General features: G+C 37.5%; 2 protein-coding genes across 3 annotated transcripts in view; one reads left to right on the forward strand and one right to left on the reverse strand.

Annotated features, from left to right (window-relative positions):
* Window positions 1-3170: 3170 nt before the first annotated feature.
* On the reverse strand, window positions 3171-6560 carry LOC129741139 (ATR-interacting protein mus304-like). The gene is made up of 7 exons (XM_055732843.1): window positions 5682-6560; window positions 4455-5621; window positions 4303-4391; window positions 4039-4238; window positions 3674-3979; window positions 3431-3610; window positions 3171-3367 (listed from the first exon to the last, which is right to left on the reverse strand). Exons 1-7 carry the CDS (start codon window positions 6345-6347, stop codon window positions 3171-3173), a joined length of 2805 nt encoding a protein of 934 aa, XP_055588818.1. The 5' UTR covers window positions 6348-6560.
* A 1801-nt stretch (window positions 6561-8361) lies between these two features.
* Window positions 8362-14184, forward strand: part of LOC129749630 (anaphase-promoting complex subunit 11) — a 38472-nt gene continuing 32649 nt past the window's right edge. The window contains exon 1 of one of the 2 annotated variants that reach the window (XM_055744661.1): window positions 8362-8538. In XM_055744661.1, coding sequence (XP_055600636.1) covers window positions 8520-8538 — 19 coding nt within the window. In that variant the 5' untranslated portion in view covers window positions 8362-8519. Of the gene's footprint in view, window positions 8539-8808; window positions 9000-14184 lie in introns of those variants that run through there. The other variant, XM_055744662.1, reaches the window with a different exon arrangement.

The raw sequence follows: 14184 nt of genomic DNA on the forward strand, positions 1-14184 counted from the left end.
TCGATATCGTTAGTTATTGAACTGTCAGCTTCCAGTACGACCTTTTCGCCTTCTTCAATACCAGCATTTTGTTTAAGCCAACGATTCTCTTCTTCAAGCTTCAGCATCTTTTCGGACATTTCCTCAGCGCGCGATTTCTCAAGTGCCAGTTGCTTTGAAAGAACTTTGGATTTACGACCTGCCTTTGCAACCCGAGAAGTAGGGTCCGCTAAAGCGTAATGCCTAAATGAAAATCAGTCAGTATAGTAATCAAAATTTATTAATAGAACTTAAATTTTCTTGATTACTATTCAACTGGATAACTCAATGTATGGTTAATGACTATGATTATCAAGAACAAATGAATTTGAAAGGTGTTAAAACTCAGATACCAGTGCACAGGTAGTTATCATGATAGCTTATTTCATATTCAGATTAGCCTTCTTTTATTACTAATTATTTTCGAATCAATTGGGACTTGTCCTCTAGCAAGCCATCTTTTATTACTTTTAATTTTCGAATCAATTGGGACTTGTCCTCTAGCAAGCCATCTTTTATTAGTAAATAGATTTCAATTACAAGGGGGACTTGTCCTCTAGCAAGCCATCTTTTATTACTACTAATTTTCAAATCAATGGGGACTTGTCCTCTAGCAAGCCATCTTTTATTACTTTTAATTTCGAATCAATTGGGACTTGTCCTCTAGCAAGCCATCTTTTATTGCTTTTAATTTCGAATCATTTAGGACTTGTCCTCTAGCAAGCCATCTTTTATTTTACTAAATAGTCTTCAATTCAATTGCACTTGTCCTCTATCAAGCCATCTTTTATTAGTAAATAGATTTCAATTACAAGGGGGACTTGTCCTCTAGCAAGCCATCTTTTATTACTTCTAATTTCCGAATCAATTGGGACTTGTCCTCTTGCAAGCCATCTTTTGTACTCAATAGTTTTCAATTCAAAGGGGGACTTGTCCTCTAGCAAGTCATCTTTTATTACCATTAATTAATTTATTTATTTATTTTTTATTTTTAGTTTTTTTTTTTTTTTAGCTGTATAGTACTTTTCAAAAAAAAAAAACCTGGTGCACTGGTAAGAGCTTCAAGAACTTAAACTTCCCTGGATAACCCCAGGGCCTAGCACTATTTGCAGCAAAATTATTCCGCCATACTGGACGTTGACAAAAAAACGTGTAGTTACGTGATGATAGCCGATAGTTTATATAGTTTGAAAATTTATAGAATATTACTTACACTCTGGGAGCATAACCCGCGCCATTGTGGTGAACTTTCACTTTCTTCACAGGTTCCATAACGATCACTATCCGAATCACTATTCCTTCAAACTTATTTTCAAATCCGCGTACTGCTTATTCCAAAGTAGTCGAAAGAATGACTGTTTTTTCCATCCGTTGGATAAGGACTTCTTTTACGCACACCACAATCTTCCAGTCTCTTCTCATTCAGCCTAGATCACACACACACTTACACATATTCATTGGTCCTCTTCCATTCATTCCGTTCATTCATTTTTCATTCAACGACCCACTGCTAAATCACATTCATGGTTGCATACACTCAAATAAATTCTTTTAAAACCATAATATTTTTCATATAAATGATAGTGATAGAATGATAGAAATCCATACGAAAGCATTCTGTACAAATATTGTTTTCATAAATTATTTTATTGTTCATTTTGTATATCAAATATATTTTTATGATTTCCACAACTACATCTACCACACGAAGGTTCAACTTATCGTCGTGCTATCACCAAGATATCGCTCCTACCAATAGAGGACAACAAGTCACCATCCCCGGCCGGAATATGTTCCGTTTCTGACAATCTGCCAGCACGGAAGAAGTCGACATAAAAGACCGTTGAAAATTACTGGCAACACGAGCGAAAAATAACGGTCAGTTAGAGAAAATTTTTCATCCGATTCACATCGCAAATTTGTTTCTCTTATTATTAAAGTCAAAGTTGTTTGAGTAAATTTACGTTTTATTACTCGAAGTGGAACCGTCCTCTCCAATAGAAGGAATTCAATCAATTCGACCCAAATCCGCCCGAAGAATTTCCCGACCCGAAATCGTCCGACGCCCACGCTAATCCAACCTAATACAGTCCACCCGCACTTTGTTCACCGCCCGAACAGTCTCACACCTAATGTCTCTGGTCTCAAGTTTCATGTCTCTTTTCCAATGTCTAATGTCCATTCTGTTGTGGTATGAGCCTACTTGGTTGAATGATTCTACTGAATCAAAGCAATCGAAAGATTCCTTTTAATTCAACCACGGTAAATGAAAAGTTCATATACCAGTATTTCGATAGCAACTTACTACCTTCTTCAGTGAACGTTTTCGATTGATGTCCATTGTCTCAGGTCTCCAGTCTCATGTCTCTTGTCTCAGATTCTTTCAGTACCAAACAAATTTCAAGGGTTTTGAAAAAGAATATTTTCTCTCAAATACAGCGTAAATTGCGAAAACCGAGTAAAAAGCCGTGTAAAAAAACCGCGAAAAAAACCTCACTGTACTTACCTTAAAAAAATGGGGCGAAAAATTATTGAAATAAAAAATAACCAAATGTCAAACATAACTTCATTGGGAAAAATTGAAAAAATTTAAAGCTTGAAAAAATGGCAAAATCCAAAATATTAAGCAAATCACTATTTAAAAAAAAAAATAACATAATTGAAAAAAAAAAATAATCAGAAAAAAATGAAAAATGACAAAATGGTCAATTTGACAAAAATGACATACCTACTTGAAAAAATAAAAAAAATAGACAATTTGAATAAGTAGACAAAAATACCATAATTGACTAATTTGAAATAAAATTACAAAATTGCCTAAATCGACCAGATTGACAGCATTTCGGAAGCTGTAGGATGTTAAACCTAACCCGCGATATGGCTATCTTCTTTGACTCAGCTTTTGGGAGACAAAATAGGTTAACAAAATCACAGGAATACTATCAAATGATGATTGAGTTTAGCTATTAGCAAGGCATCCAATCACATTGAAACATATTGAACAATCTGGCATTTGTTGAACCATTATTCTTTATGCACAATTTACGGAGAAATATTAATCTCTAGGAATTTACCGTAAACATTATGTTAAAATATTTCGGAATCTTTCACAACCGAATTAAAAAACGCTCTCTCGTTTTGTACAATCATTTTCAGTGAAGTGAAAATTTACTGCTGAAAAAACCTTCGAACAAATCATCATACAATCCACGCCTCTCCTGACCGACGCTGTCCGTCGTCGTCGTCGATGTCGCCGTGTCTTCATCGGTGTCCATTTTTTCCTCATCGTCGCTCGATTTGAGCGGCTCATCCATCACCAGCCGCAGGTCCAGTAGCCGCAAGGCAGTTTCTGCAATAGATTTTTGGAATAAATCTTTAAATTTCTAATTTTGTTTTTTTTATGGTATATTACTGTGCGCAGCTTGAAACCGAAAGTCGTTCTGGTGCTGTACCAGCAGGTTGTACGCCGCCTGCAGCCGACACTGGATGGCGTGGCCGCCGATCTGGAGTATCACGTTCCGATAAGCCGTTTGAAACAGGTCAAACAGTAGGAGCACTCCGTTTTGGGTCAGCTGTATCATGATGTTAAAATCTGTTGAAATTTTCAGAATCATTAGTTTTAGGAAGATTTTTTCTTCAAAGCAAACAAACTTACCCACGTTCAGAGGACAGTGAGACCAACAGCGTAGCAACTGATGGAACAGCACCACGAAGGCGTTGGTAATGCGAATGTGACACTGGCAATGGGCTTTCGACGTTCGGGAAGAACTTTCGGCGGCTATCGTGTTCCGGTGGAAGAAATGCCGTACCCATCGAACCGGACGGGCTAAAGAATTTCGCAGGAAGTAGATCGTATTTCTAGTATTGATCACCAGGTGCTCTCGTTCGGATTGGTTTAGTGTTCTATTCTGGGGCACAGAGGTTTCCAGCAATACTGCGTAGATTTGCAGGGTACAAGAATCTGGTGGTCGAAATTTTGGATTAAGATAAACTCTTAAAATTGAAGTCAATTCGGGTTACCTTTTTTGAACTGTATCATGCGGTACGTATCGTTCGTGGTGAAACAGTCGGCCTTGCTACGCCAACAGAGCTGGTTCAGAAGGTCCACGGATTGATTGGACAACGCAATCCGATACAGGGCTTCCGACAGATAGGTCAGCGCTAAGGAACTGTCCGGTCGGCAATAAATAAGACACTTGAAGAGATGAACGATCTGGGAGCTGAAAAAGAAAATAGGTTCAAACATTTAAATTTCAACATTTGCCGAACTAATCGAAGGCCTACCGTTCTTCAACTTCGTTAATGTGATGACTAAGACTACTAACGATGGAGGCAGCAGCCGTTACAAACCCGATATGGTCATACAGATTGCTCTGAAAAAAAAAAAAATCTTTTTATTAGACAACTAAACTCTAAAAAGAAACCGGTTTACTTACAGCATAACTAATTTTGACGAGAGCTTTGCCCAACATGTTCAAACCACCGTCTCCTTCCTGACGTCCATCCGTTTTGCGCAGCAGTCGCACCGCCAATGAGGGTTCGTATCGACAAAGTAATCCTAGGGCAGCGAGAAACCTTCGCGGAATAACCGCCTCCTCGTTGTAGGAAATCGGTTCCTTCTGATAGATATTTGCCCCCGGACCTTCGAGGCGATACTTCTTACTGTTTTTGTTCAAGAAATCGAACGCAACCTTCGGTCCCAGATGAGCATCCTTGACACGGACCAACTTCAACCGGTTGCAGTACTTAAAAATTTGCTCCAGCGCTTGGTGCACAACCAGAGCGAGGTTTGGAATGGACAGTTCTGGCAACGATTTCCTAAAGTAAACCAGCTGGGACAGACTGGATTGAAGCCGCCCGAGATGCTGCGAAAGGATTGCGTCGCCTTTGGAAAAGTTTGATATTCGACTGTTGGTGTTAAATTTCGAAATGCTTTCCGCTGAAAGGTCGAAGATTCTAACATCAATGTCTAATGTTGGTTCCACTTCTTTACGAGGCACGACCAATTGTCGATGATAAATTTTGAAATCTTCATCCGTAACCGGTTTTTCTGCTGGAGCTGTCGACCTGAATGAATGACTCATCCGCCTCGTTTTGAGATTCATCATTTCTACGGTCTTGAACTCTAGTTCAGATTTTTGCGCCACAATTACCTTTTCCAAATCTTTGACTTTTTCAATCCATTCCTTTTTCATGGTCTCACTTTCCTTCATCTTCTCCAACCGAAGCTGATCGTTTTGGCTTTTAACGTTTTTCAGCTCGTATCGGAGCATCGAAGCTTCCCCGTCACGACATTGGATCCTTTCCAAAACCTCGTTATAGTCCTTCTGTAGCTGTTCCATTTTCTTGGTTGCCATGTCTAGCTGCTTAGTAAGGAAATTGACCTGAAGGTCTTTGGCGTGATCTTTCTTTTTGGCCGCATTTATCAATGCTTCCCTGTCCTTTTGGCTGTATCTCGGAGGTTGACACTGCTGACTGGCTGGAATATGACCGTTTGCGAATGGATCTACGACTGGTTTTGGAATCGTCGAAGGTTGTTTAGGCTTAAACACGCTCGAAGGTTTGGACTCCGCCTTTGAACTCGGCTTGACTTCCAAAGTTTCCTATAATATAAAATAATTAGATTTTTTATAAAAATTATAAGAGTTTAACATTATTGAAACCTGTGACTTCCGAAGATTCTCCTGCGATCGCCTGGTCGCTCCATGGCCATTCCGGTTTTGTTGGAACTCATCCAGATTGAAGTCGTCGTCGCATTCGTTGTTGAAAAACTCATCAATGTGCTTCTCGATGTTGTCGTAGTTTTCGTCAAACTGCTCGCTGAAAATGTCGTCGTCGCCATCCGTCAGCAGGTCGATTATTTCGTTGGCTGCTGGAGGAGGCGCTTGAGCAGGTTGACGCGAGGAACTCGGCCTAACAACCGGAGGCGGTGGAGGCATCAATTCGGCCGAATTGGTCACCTTTTTGGGTGGCTGTTGCTGATGTTGGGTGCTACTGGAGGCCCCGTTACAAAACCTTCCGAAGCTTACATCTGGGATTGCCATGTGTTGGCTTTGGGTCATCTGAGATTGGAACAACTCAACCTCTTCGACCTTTTGCGAGGCCAAAATGATGAACTCGTCATCGTCGTCTCCCCAAAGGTAGTCCGATTTGGCGGATTTTGCCACAACCGTCGAAGTGTTCATATGGCTATTTGTTCCACCCAAATGTTTTGCCTGCTGATTGCTGTTGTACTGCTGGCTGGAGACCATCTCAATATCGAGCTTGGGTCTTTTATACGAAGAGGATGGCTGCTTCGGCTGGAAATTGCCGAACCGCTTAGAGGCCATTGCTGCTTTCGTGAATCACCTGTATTTTGCTTCAGTCAATATCACTACGGTTAAAAGATTCGCACAACATATAACATCACGAACGAATCTACAAGTTAACAGCTTCTACGAAGCATGGAATTTTGTTATATCTACACAAATTAAACTTAAAATTATTTTAACAATTGAGACCGATCGGAACGAAAATGACCAACGATGTTCCGCGATTTTCAAAAGCAGATGTCAAAATAGAAGAAAAATTTTCTTCTATTTGCGTAACATTTCATAAGGGCGAAACTAGCAGTTAGCTCGAAACGAGAAAAACGCGTTTGAAATTTCGGAACACCTATTCAAATTCTATTTAAAAAATCGACCACTTTTTGTCCAACAAAATAAAAAAATGTGCATTATATTCAGTTATTGTTCGATGGTTATCAAGAACTTTAACTTTTTTCACTTAATTTCAGAGATTTTCGAGTTTCGCCCTTTTATTGTTTTCGATTCCAGTTACGCCTGCAAGTTTCGCCCAATTGATCGGCCGTTTTTGTTTTGGTTTTGAAGTTTCGCCCATTCGTCCTACACGCAGAAACTAATTAGGCCGTTTTGTTACACACGGTCAACTCAGTTACGCCTTTTGGCCCTACACGGATAGAAAAATTCACTCCATATTGAATAGGCGTAACTTCATGTTCCAACGAAAATGCATCAACATGAAGTTTCGCCCAATTGAATTTTATCAATTATTTGAAAGTTTTAAGTAATTTTAAGATGAAACCGCGTTTAATAGGTAAAGTGCAACCGCGTGCATCCGGAATAACCGTTAACTCGATTTGTTTACATTTGGTAGTTTCGCCCTTTTGAAATGTTACGCTAGAAATAAACAAAAGAGGAAAAAATGAAAAAAGAGCTATAAAGCACGCAGCCACTTGATCTAAGTAACACAGTAAAAAAGTTACGATCATAAGATACAACTTTTAATTTTAAGCAAAATTAAAATTCTCAATCTTTGTTGAAATTTCCTAAAAAAGACTCAAAAGCTAAAATTATTTTTGTTATTATTCTTTATTTGAAACGGCTCATACCTTCAGGTGTTGAGAAATCAAACTCGTTATTTTGTATTTACAATTGCTTGCTCAGCTTAACACTTTTAGTTTAAAGGAAAGATTTTTTTGTGAGATTTGAAACGGCTTATGCCTTCAGGCTTTAAGGAGCTTAACTTTTTTTGGCTGTTCACAATTGTGTGGTTTAATTATTCATAACTTTTCTTGAATTTTAAAGGGAAATATGAAAATAAAAAAGAGTTGGGACGAAGATTACCTAAAGAAAAAGGTAAATTGCGAATATGAAGTCCTAATCTAGTCCAGCTTGTACATCTCCCACCGTTGGGTGGTTTTCCTCGGGTCCGAAAGGAGTTAATTAAATCCGCTCAGACGACAAAGGGACCTCATGCGAACAAATGCTCGATGTCAGGTAAAATTTTATAACATACAAAAATTTTAAGAATTGCAAAAATCAGAAAATGGCAAAAATATGAAAAATGAAAAAAAAAGTTATGAATAACAAAATCGACAAAAATTTCATTTGTCAAATGATTAAAATGGCAATAAATGACTAGATATGACAAAAAATTAGCAAAAATGACAAAAAAGATACAAAATATAAAAATTATGAAAATTACAAAAATGAAGAAAATTACAAAAATGAAAAAAAAATATAAAACTACAATATAATAAAAATGACAAACTTGTCTTCATGTCTGACTTAACTGTTTAGTCAGTGGACCAAGCAACTACGTTGAAAAAAAAAAGAATCAAAAATTAAATAATATATGGAGTGTTTCGATTCTTTTAGGGATTTTAGTAGTTATTTAAATTTAAGGGCTTTTTGTTTTGTCGTGTAATATATATGAACCTTGGTTTTCAGAACGCAGCCACTTTATTGACATCTTCAGATGTCGCATCTGTGTTTGTGCAATCTTCGCGTTTCTTTGCGCATCGCAACAAAAAAGAACAACAAAACTACAGTTTCGCGGTGTTGTTTCAAAACAACCAAAATTTCCGTCGGTCGATCGCGATTTCGGTTCGAGAAAAAAGTGATTCGTCGATTCCGTTTTCTGTTTCCGGTGTTTTTCCAAGCGTCGTCGTTCAGCTTTGGTCCGGGTTCGATGAGTTCCGTTTCCGGTCGGTGGTTAGAATGAAAGTGACCGTAAAAAGTGAGTATTACCTTGGAAAAATTCCTGTTTCTAAAAACATGCGTTGTTTCGATTTTCCATTATTTTTTTTTCTTAAAGCTTGTTTCCAATACCTATATATTTTCCTTTTCTCGGGGGTTGAGGCCGAGATTTGGGGAAAAGGTCAGGTTTCGATGTTCTGTTTGCTTTGGGTTGCGGGAATGCTTGGCCTTTTGGGGGTACTTTGGTATGGGGACGACGAATGGGGAAGTATATTCGTGACATTTGGTTATCGATTTTTGCTCCTAGCTAGTTCTGTCACATTTTTCTTCGGTTTTCGGCTCCTAGGTTCGGACAGGAACGGGTAACGATATTTCCGGGAAGGTTTTACGATGTGCCGTTAAAAGTGGTTTTTTCGTTTCGATTTGTAAGAAATATAAGTTAGTTGTAATAATAACACAGAAATTATCAATGGATTGTTGAAGGTTGTTTAGTCTGCGAAGGTAAGATAAACGTGGATAAACTTTGGTATCAAAAGCTAGAAGTTAATCGAATGTTGATACGTACTTTCTTCATTCTTCATCCTTGAAATATGTATAAATTGTTGGTCAAATCGTGATATATTAGTTCCCAATTTGTATTAATATTATTCATGGATTCGTCAAAAGGCTAAGCATTTTTTTAAAAGAATTTCCCTGAAAATATTAAACTTTTATCAAAGATATCAAAACACGCGAATTAAAAATTGATTACATTTTATAAGAGTTATCTAGATCTTTCAGTCCTACTAAAAAAAATCGTAAACGAAAAAATGTCATGTAGAACACAACAGATATTTGTGTGTAGAGCAGTTGCGTTAAGCACTTTTGGCAATCGGGTAACTTGGCTAAGAATACTTACCAAGCTGCCCTCGGTAGTGAATTTTCATTCGAGCTCAACGTTGTGCCATGTACCTGTCCTGTTGAAGACATATTTTCTTAGGAATGTGTTACCTACTGTATATCACAAATAAAAAAGTACCGGCATGGGTTGGCTTACAAAATTCAGACTGCTGTTGACTATTTTTATGTTGTAGTGCGGGACGTTTGCCTCCAAAAACTAAGAGTATCGAAACTGAAGTACGACCAACATAAATTCTTTAAAAAAAAATTTAAAAAAAAAATGAATTCCTTCAGCATCCAATAAACTTATGGCATCTTAATCTGTTGAGATTTGTCTCATCGTAGCAATCATACACATACTAAGAAAAAAAGGAGGAGCAAATGTATGCATTTATTTTAACTATGGGAATAGTTAAAGTGTCCCTAGAAATAGACCGATACGTTCGAAGTAGCAAAGAGGCACTCGTCGAAATGTGGAAGATCAACAGCGTAAGAGACAGCAAGTCCGAATTTTCCAGGAGAAAAAGCGCTGCCGGGATGAGGAGCAGCTCGCGTTGCTGGAGCAGCTGCATCGTTACCAAAAAACACGAAAGTCCTATTTTTTTTTCCTGGGATTTTAACGCCTGGACCATGATGCCTCTAGATATGGTGGTCTCTCTTTGGCAAAAAGTAGACGAGGGTTGGATGCGGAGGAGGAGCCGAAATTTGACAGCTGGCTGTTCGGCTGGCTGCTGGCTGGCTGGGATGCCAGGTGCTCTGATTTTTTGTAAAACACGAAGTTTTGCCAATCACCAAGATATTGCTTAGACAAAGATTTCGCCTTGATTTTTGCAAATATAATTCATAGAATCGAAACAAAATCTTCCGGCTGAGCTCCGGGCTGGTAAGCAAAGCTGGAAGAAGTTGGACCTATAAACGACGGTAGCGGTGAGTAACATTAATTTTTCATTACTTATGACAAATTTATGCTTATTCAACACTTTTTTCTTTCAAGAGCTATCTAGAAGCAGCAGAAAGTCATCGAATCGGATGGTAACATGGCGAGACGTTACATTCCATCGTCCGAGAAGCGCCCTCCTGCAGGAACATCCGATCTTTATCGAGATGAAAAAGCTGCTTCAGGAGGACCCCCGTCTGATGCCATCGGTGCTCCAGAACGAGGATCTGAAACTCGTTCGTTTCCACTCATCGTTCAGTGAGAGATTTCTCCGGCGAAACAAAAGTTTCATTGCTCTTGCCTGCAACATTTCCATGTGACTGTTTTCAGGCTAGATTGCTAGAAGGAATGCCTATGGCGAATCCACAGCTTCTTGTATCATTCATGCAGAAGCATGCAACAAATATCCACCGACAAGCGATACATTCACTGGCGAACTGCGACATTCAAAAAACAACTTGTTGCAGTTCGCTGCTGAGCGAATCGGTCGAGAACATGTTCATTTAAGTGCTTCGCGAACCAATAATCTAAATTATGTTTCGTCTTGATGGTCCAACGAATTGCGGTAGTGTTCAGCTGGGGAAGTATAAAATTGTTTTGGCTTATAAATGAGAAACATTAAAAGTAGTTTATCATTGCTCACATTTTTTTTTCAAATCGGCTTTTTACAAAAATACAAGTTCTGCAGAAGTTCGAGAAAAAATCAATTAAATATGAACGTAAGTGTTGCCATTGATGAATGAGAACCGGATCGGATTTAAAAATGCAATCGGAGACATCGATCATATTTAATTGGTGCTTAAATGAGTTAATTATAAAAATAAAAAAAGGTCGAGATCTTATGTTATTTCTAATAGCAATTTTTGAGTAAAGATCGAATTTCTGGGAATATTTTTCGGATATCTGATTTATTTTTATATTGATATGGAGTATTTAAGAGTTGGATGATAAAGTAAATCAAAACTGATTTCAGTTCACATGGTTCACATCAGTTCACCTGGCTGTTGAAGCCAAAAAAAGTATTTTTTATTCTTAAATTCTAGTTAGTGTAGGAAAATTGCGACAAACTTTTCAGATTTTTTTACCTTTTTAGTATTAAACATGGTGTTGCTTTAACTTCAAATACATGTGTACTGTGATGCACTGGAAAAACATTAAAAAACTATAGATTTTTAATAAATTTATTTTTTGAGGCCTTGAAGATGGTCATAAATAATCTTAAAAGACTACTATATATTTTAAAAATCCCTTATCAAAATTTGCAAAAGTTGAAGACTCAGCCTTAACACAAAAATAAATTTTACAAATGTTTACTCAATAAAAACTAAGAATTTGAAATCAAGATAATGACCAAGACAATTTAACAATGTTTTTTTTATCAAAGTTTTCAAATAAAAGTTTATGGCAATAATAAATAACTATCAATATCTAGAAACAGCAGCTCATATTAGGCTTCAGAATTAAAAATAGAATTAAAATTTCCAAATTAAAATACTTTCAAACACACAATTTAAAATCTGAAAATTTGATAAAAATTATCAAATGAACTTCAGTTCCTTTCAATCGATTAATAAATAATTAAATTCAACATAAAATAAAATAATAATCAACTCAATTCTGAACTGGTATAATCGTTATCAGATGATACCAAATGTTTAGGTTCTAACATTTGAATTGGCTGTAGAATTTGAGTCTGAAGTTTTTCGTGACATTTTGCCTAACTCTGATCGGTTACACCCACTTTTTTTGTTTAGAAATCATTCTGTACACTATATTACTTCAACAACATAAAAAAAAGAAAATTAAATAAAATCTTTACTTTCAATTTTCAAATGTTCTATTTCTATCCCCTTGTGAATAGAGGCAATTGTCAATCTGGATAAATGATTAATGATGAATGGTTAATGATGAAACGCAAAAAATCTGCTTATCAAAATGTGAAAAAAGCATTTTTAAAATATTGACTGTTTAAAACGTTAAACAGTGCATAAGACTACATTTTATTACGTTATTCCTCGAGCATATTTTTTTTTATTTTTACAATCCTCAATTAACACATTTTCCATTACCCACGCTTCAATTTTACATGAAATTTTTCGCTGCCTATTTCCGGTGCAATAGTTACATTATTATCTTGAAGCTTCAAGCAACGCCAGACAAAAGTTGTTGAAAAAACACGCGTTCCCGCAAAAACATGACATACCCGCAAGACTCGACATTTGTGATCTGCATATGAGCGAGTTAAAGAGAGCGTTCGCTCTCGAATGCTTCACTTTCAAATTTGACTTGAAGATATTCGCAAGCGAACGCAACAAGCCAACAATTTCCTCTTTTCAGTTCTTTTAACAACTGATACATCAAACGGAGATTTGGCCTGTGGGCAAACAATCAATTCGTGTGGATGGGATAGGATTTGTTTCGACTGTGAAACACGCAACGCAACGATTCCCTCTGATGATGCTAACATTAAATGTCGCGCAACATCCTCTCTTTTCACACAGCAAAGGAAGAGAATTGTAATACAATTTGAGGGGGCTTTGGAAGTATCGCCTATATTGGATCAATCATGAACAAGTATCGGAACCTTGCTCACTCCAGAAGATCCAATCGAGTAATCCGGATCTGATGGGTAGCATTTGGGAAAATCAGATGAAGTTTTTGGCATTTTTGAATGATGGGACCGATGAGCTTAAATAGGAAAATAGGCGCAACGTTAGGCGCCTGAGCAGCATGACGATAAGTCCGATGAGTGGGTTGGGGAATCAGTTCGATCCACTGCAGACTGTTGATTGTTCGGAATGGATTGAGCCCCTGAAGGATTCTGCAGGTGATGCTGTCCAATTGCTAGTCATCCTCAAGTGCAGCAAAGCTCCAGCTCAGCGCTGCTCGTGGGTGGTGGTGAAGGTAGATTAACTGAATATGTTAATATTGAAAAAGGCTTAAGCAGTATTTACATGATGCAACAGTTATTTGAAAAAAAAAATTCGAACCATAAAATCGTTTATCATTGAATCATGGAAATTATCAATAGCAGAATTTATAGCATTCCTTTAGCAGAACCGATTTACTTTTATTTTCATCCAACACTTTTCGATTGGAGGGAAACAAAATAGCTCTTAGGATAAGGTAACAAGAATAAGGAACAAGCAACATCCGGTTTAGGGTTTTGGTTGTTTGTTCCACCCTTTAAGATCCTTTCTATCATAACGGTCAATGAAAAGTTTTTCTTTTTCGGAACATACGGATGGACCGAACTGTATTGTAATTTTATTATAAAAAAGTGTTTAGAATACAAATTAATTCATTGAATATACTCATATCATTGCTTTTTTTCCGAAAACTCAATTTAAATATAATAAAATAAACTAAACCCCAGTACGGTTTTGAATCTTTTGATCTTTCGTTTACGATTGGCTTGTGCACATACACACTTTTTTGCCATCTGATTTTTTTATCTCTAACACCTGGCATCCCTGGACCCCTTTTTTCGTAAACACTACAGCCAGCTGTCAAAACTTTTTTCAATATGGCGGAATGGCGATTTGGCATATGAGATCACCATACTAGAGGCATCATGGTCTGTCTAGTGCGTCTAGTGTTGCCAGTGTTGTAGATCTGTTTCTTGTTGTTGATTTCTTTTATCTTATATCTCTCCGAACAATTTGGTTTTTCGTAAGAAGCGTATCATTTTCTCTTCGTCTTCAGGATCATTTGAGAGTGCTTCCCGAAGGTTTTGAGCCAATCCACAGTCCGACCGGACCTGGTGATAAATCGGGCACTGAATGATGATGTGTTTGATGGTTACGGGAACTTTGCAAGTGTGACATTCGGGAGGATCATCGTTACCCATTAGGTGACCGTGTGTCAGTC

Source organism: Uranotaenia lowii, chromosome 2, assembly GCF_029784155.1.
Source record: "Uranotaenia lowii strain MFRU-FL chromosome 2, ASM2978415v1, whole genome shotgun sequence".
NCBI lineage: Eukaryota > Metazoa > Arthropoda > Insecta > Diptera > Culicidae > Uranotaenia > Uranotaenia lowii.

Coding starts and splice junctions, on each gene's coding strand:
- LOC129741139 (XM_055732843.1), bottom strand. CDS start 6,347: ATGGCCTCTAAGCGGTTCGGCAATTTCCAGCCGAAGCAGCCATCCTCT. Junction 5,622..5,681: donor AGAATCTTCGGAAGTCACAG/GTTTCAATAATG, acceptor TTTATATTATAG/GAAACTTTGGAAGTCAAGCC. Junction 4,239..4,302: donor ATTAACGAAGTTGAAGAACG/GTAGGCCTTCGA, acceptor TTTCTTTTTCAG/CTCCCAGATCGTTCATCTCT.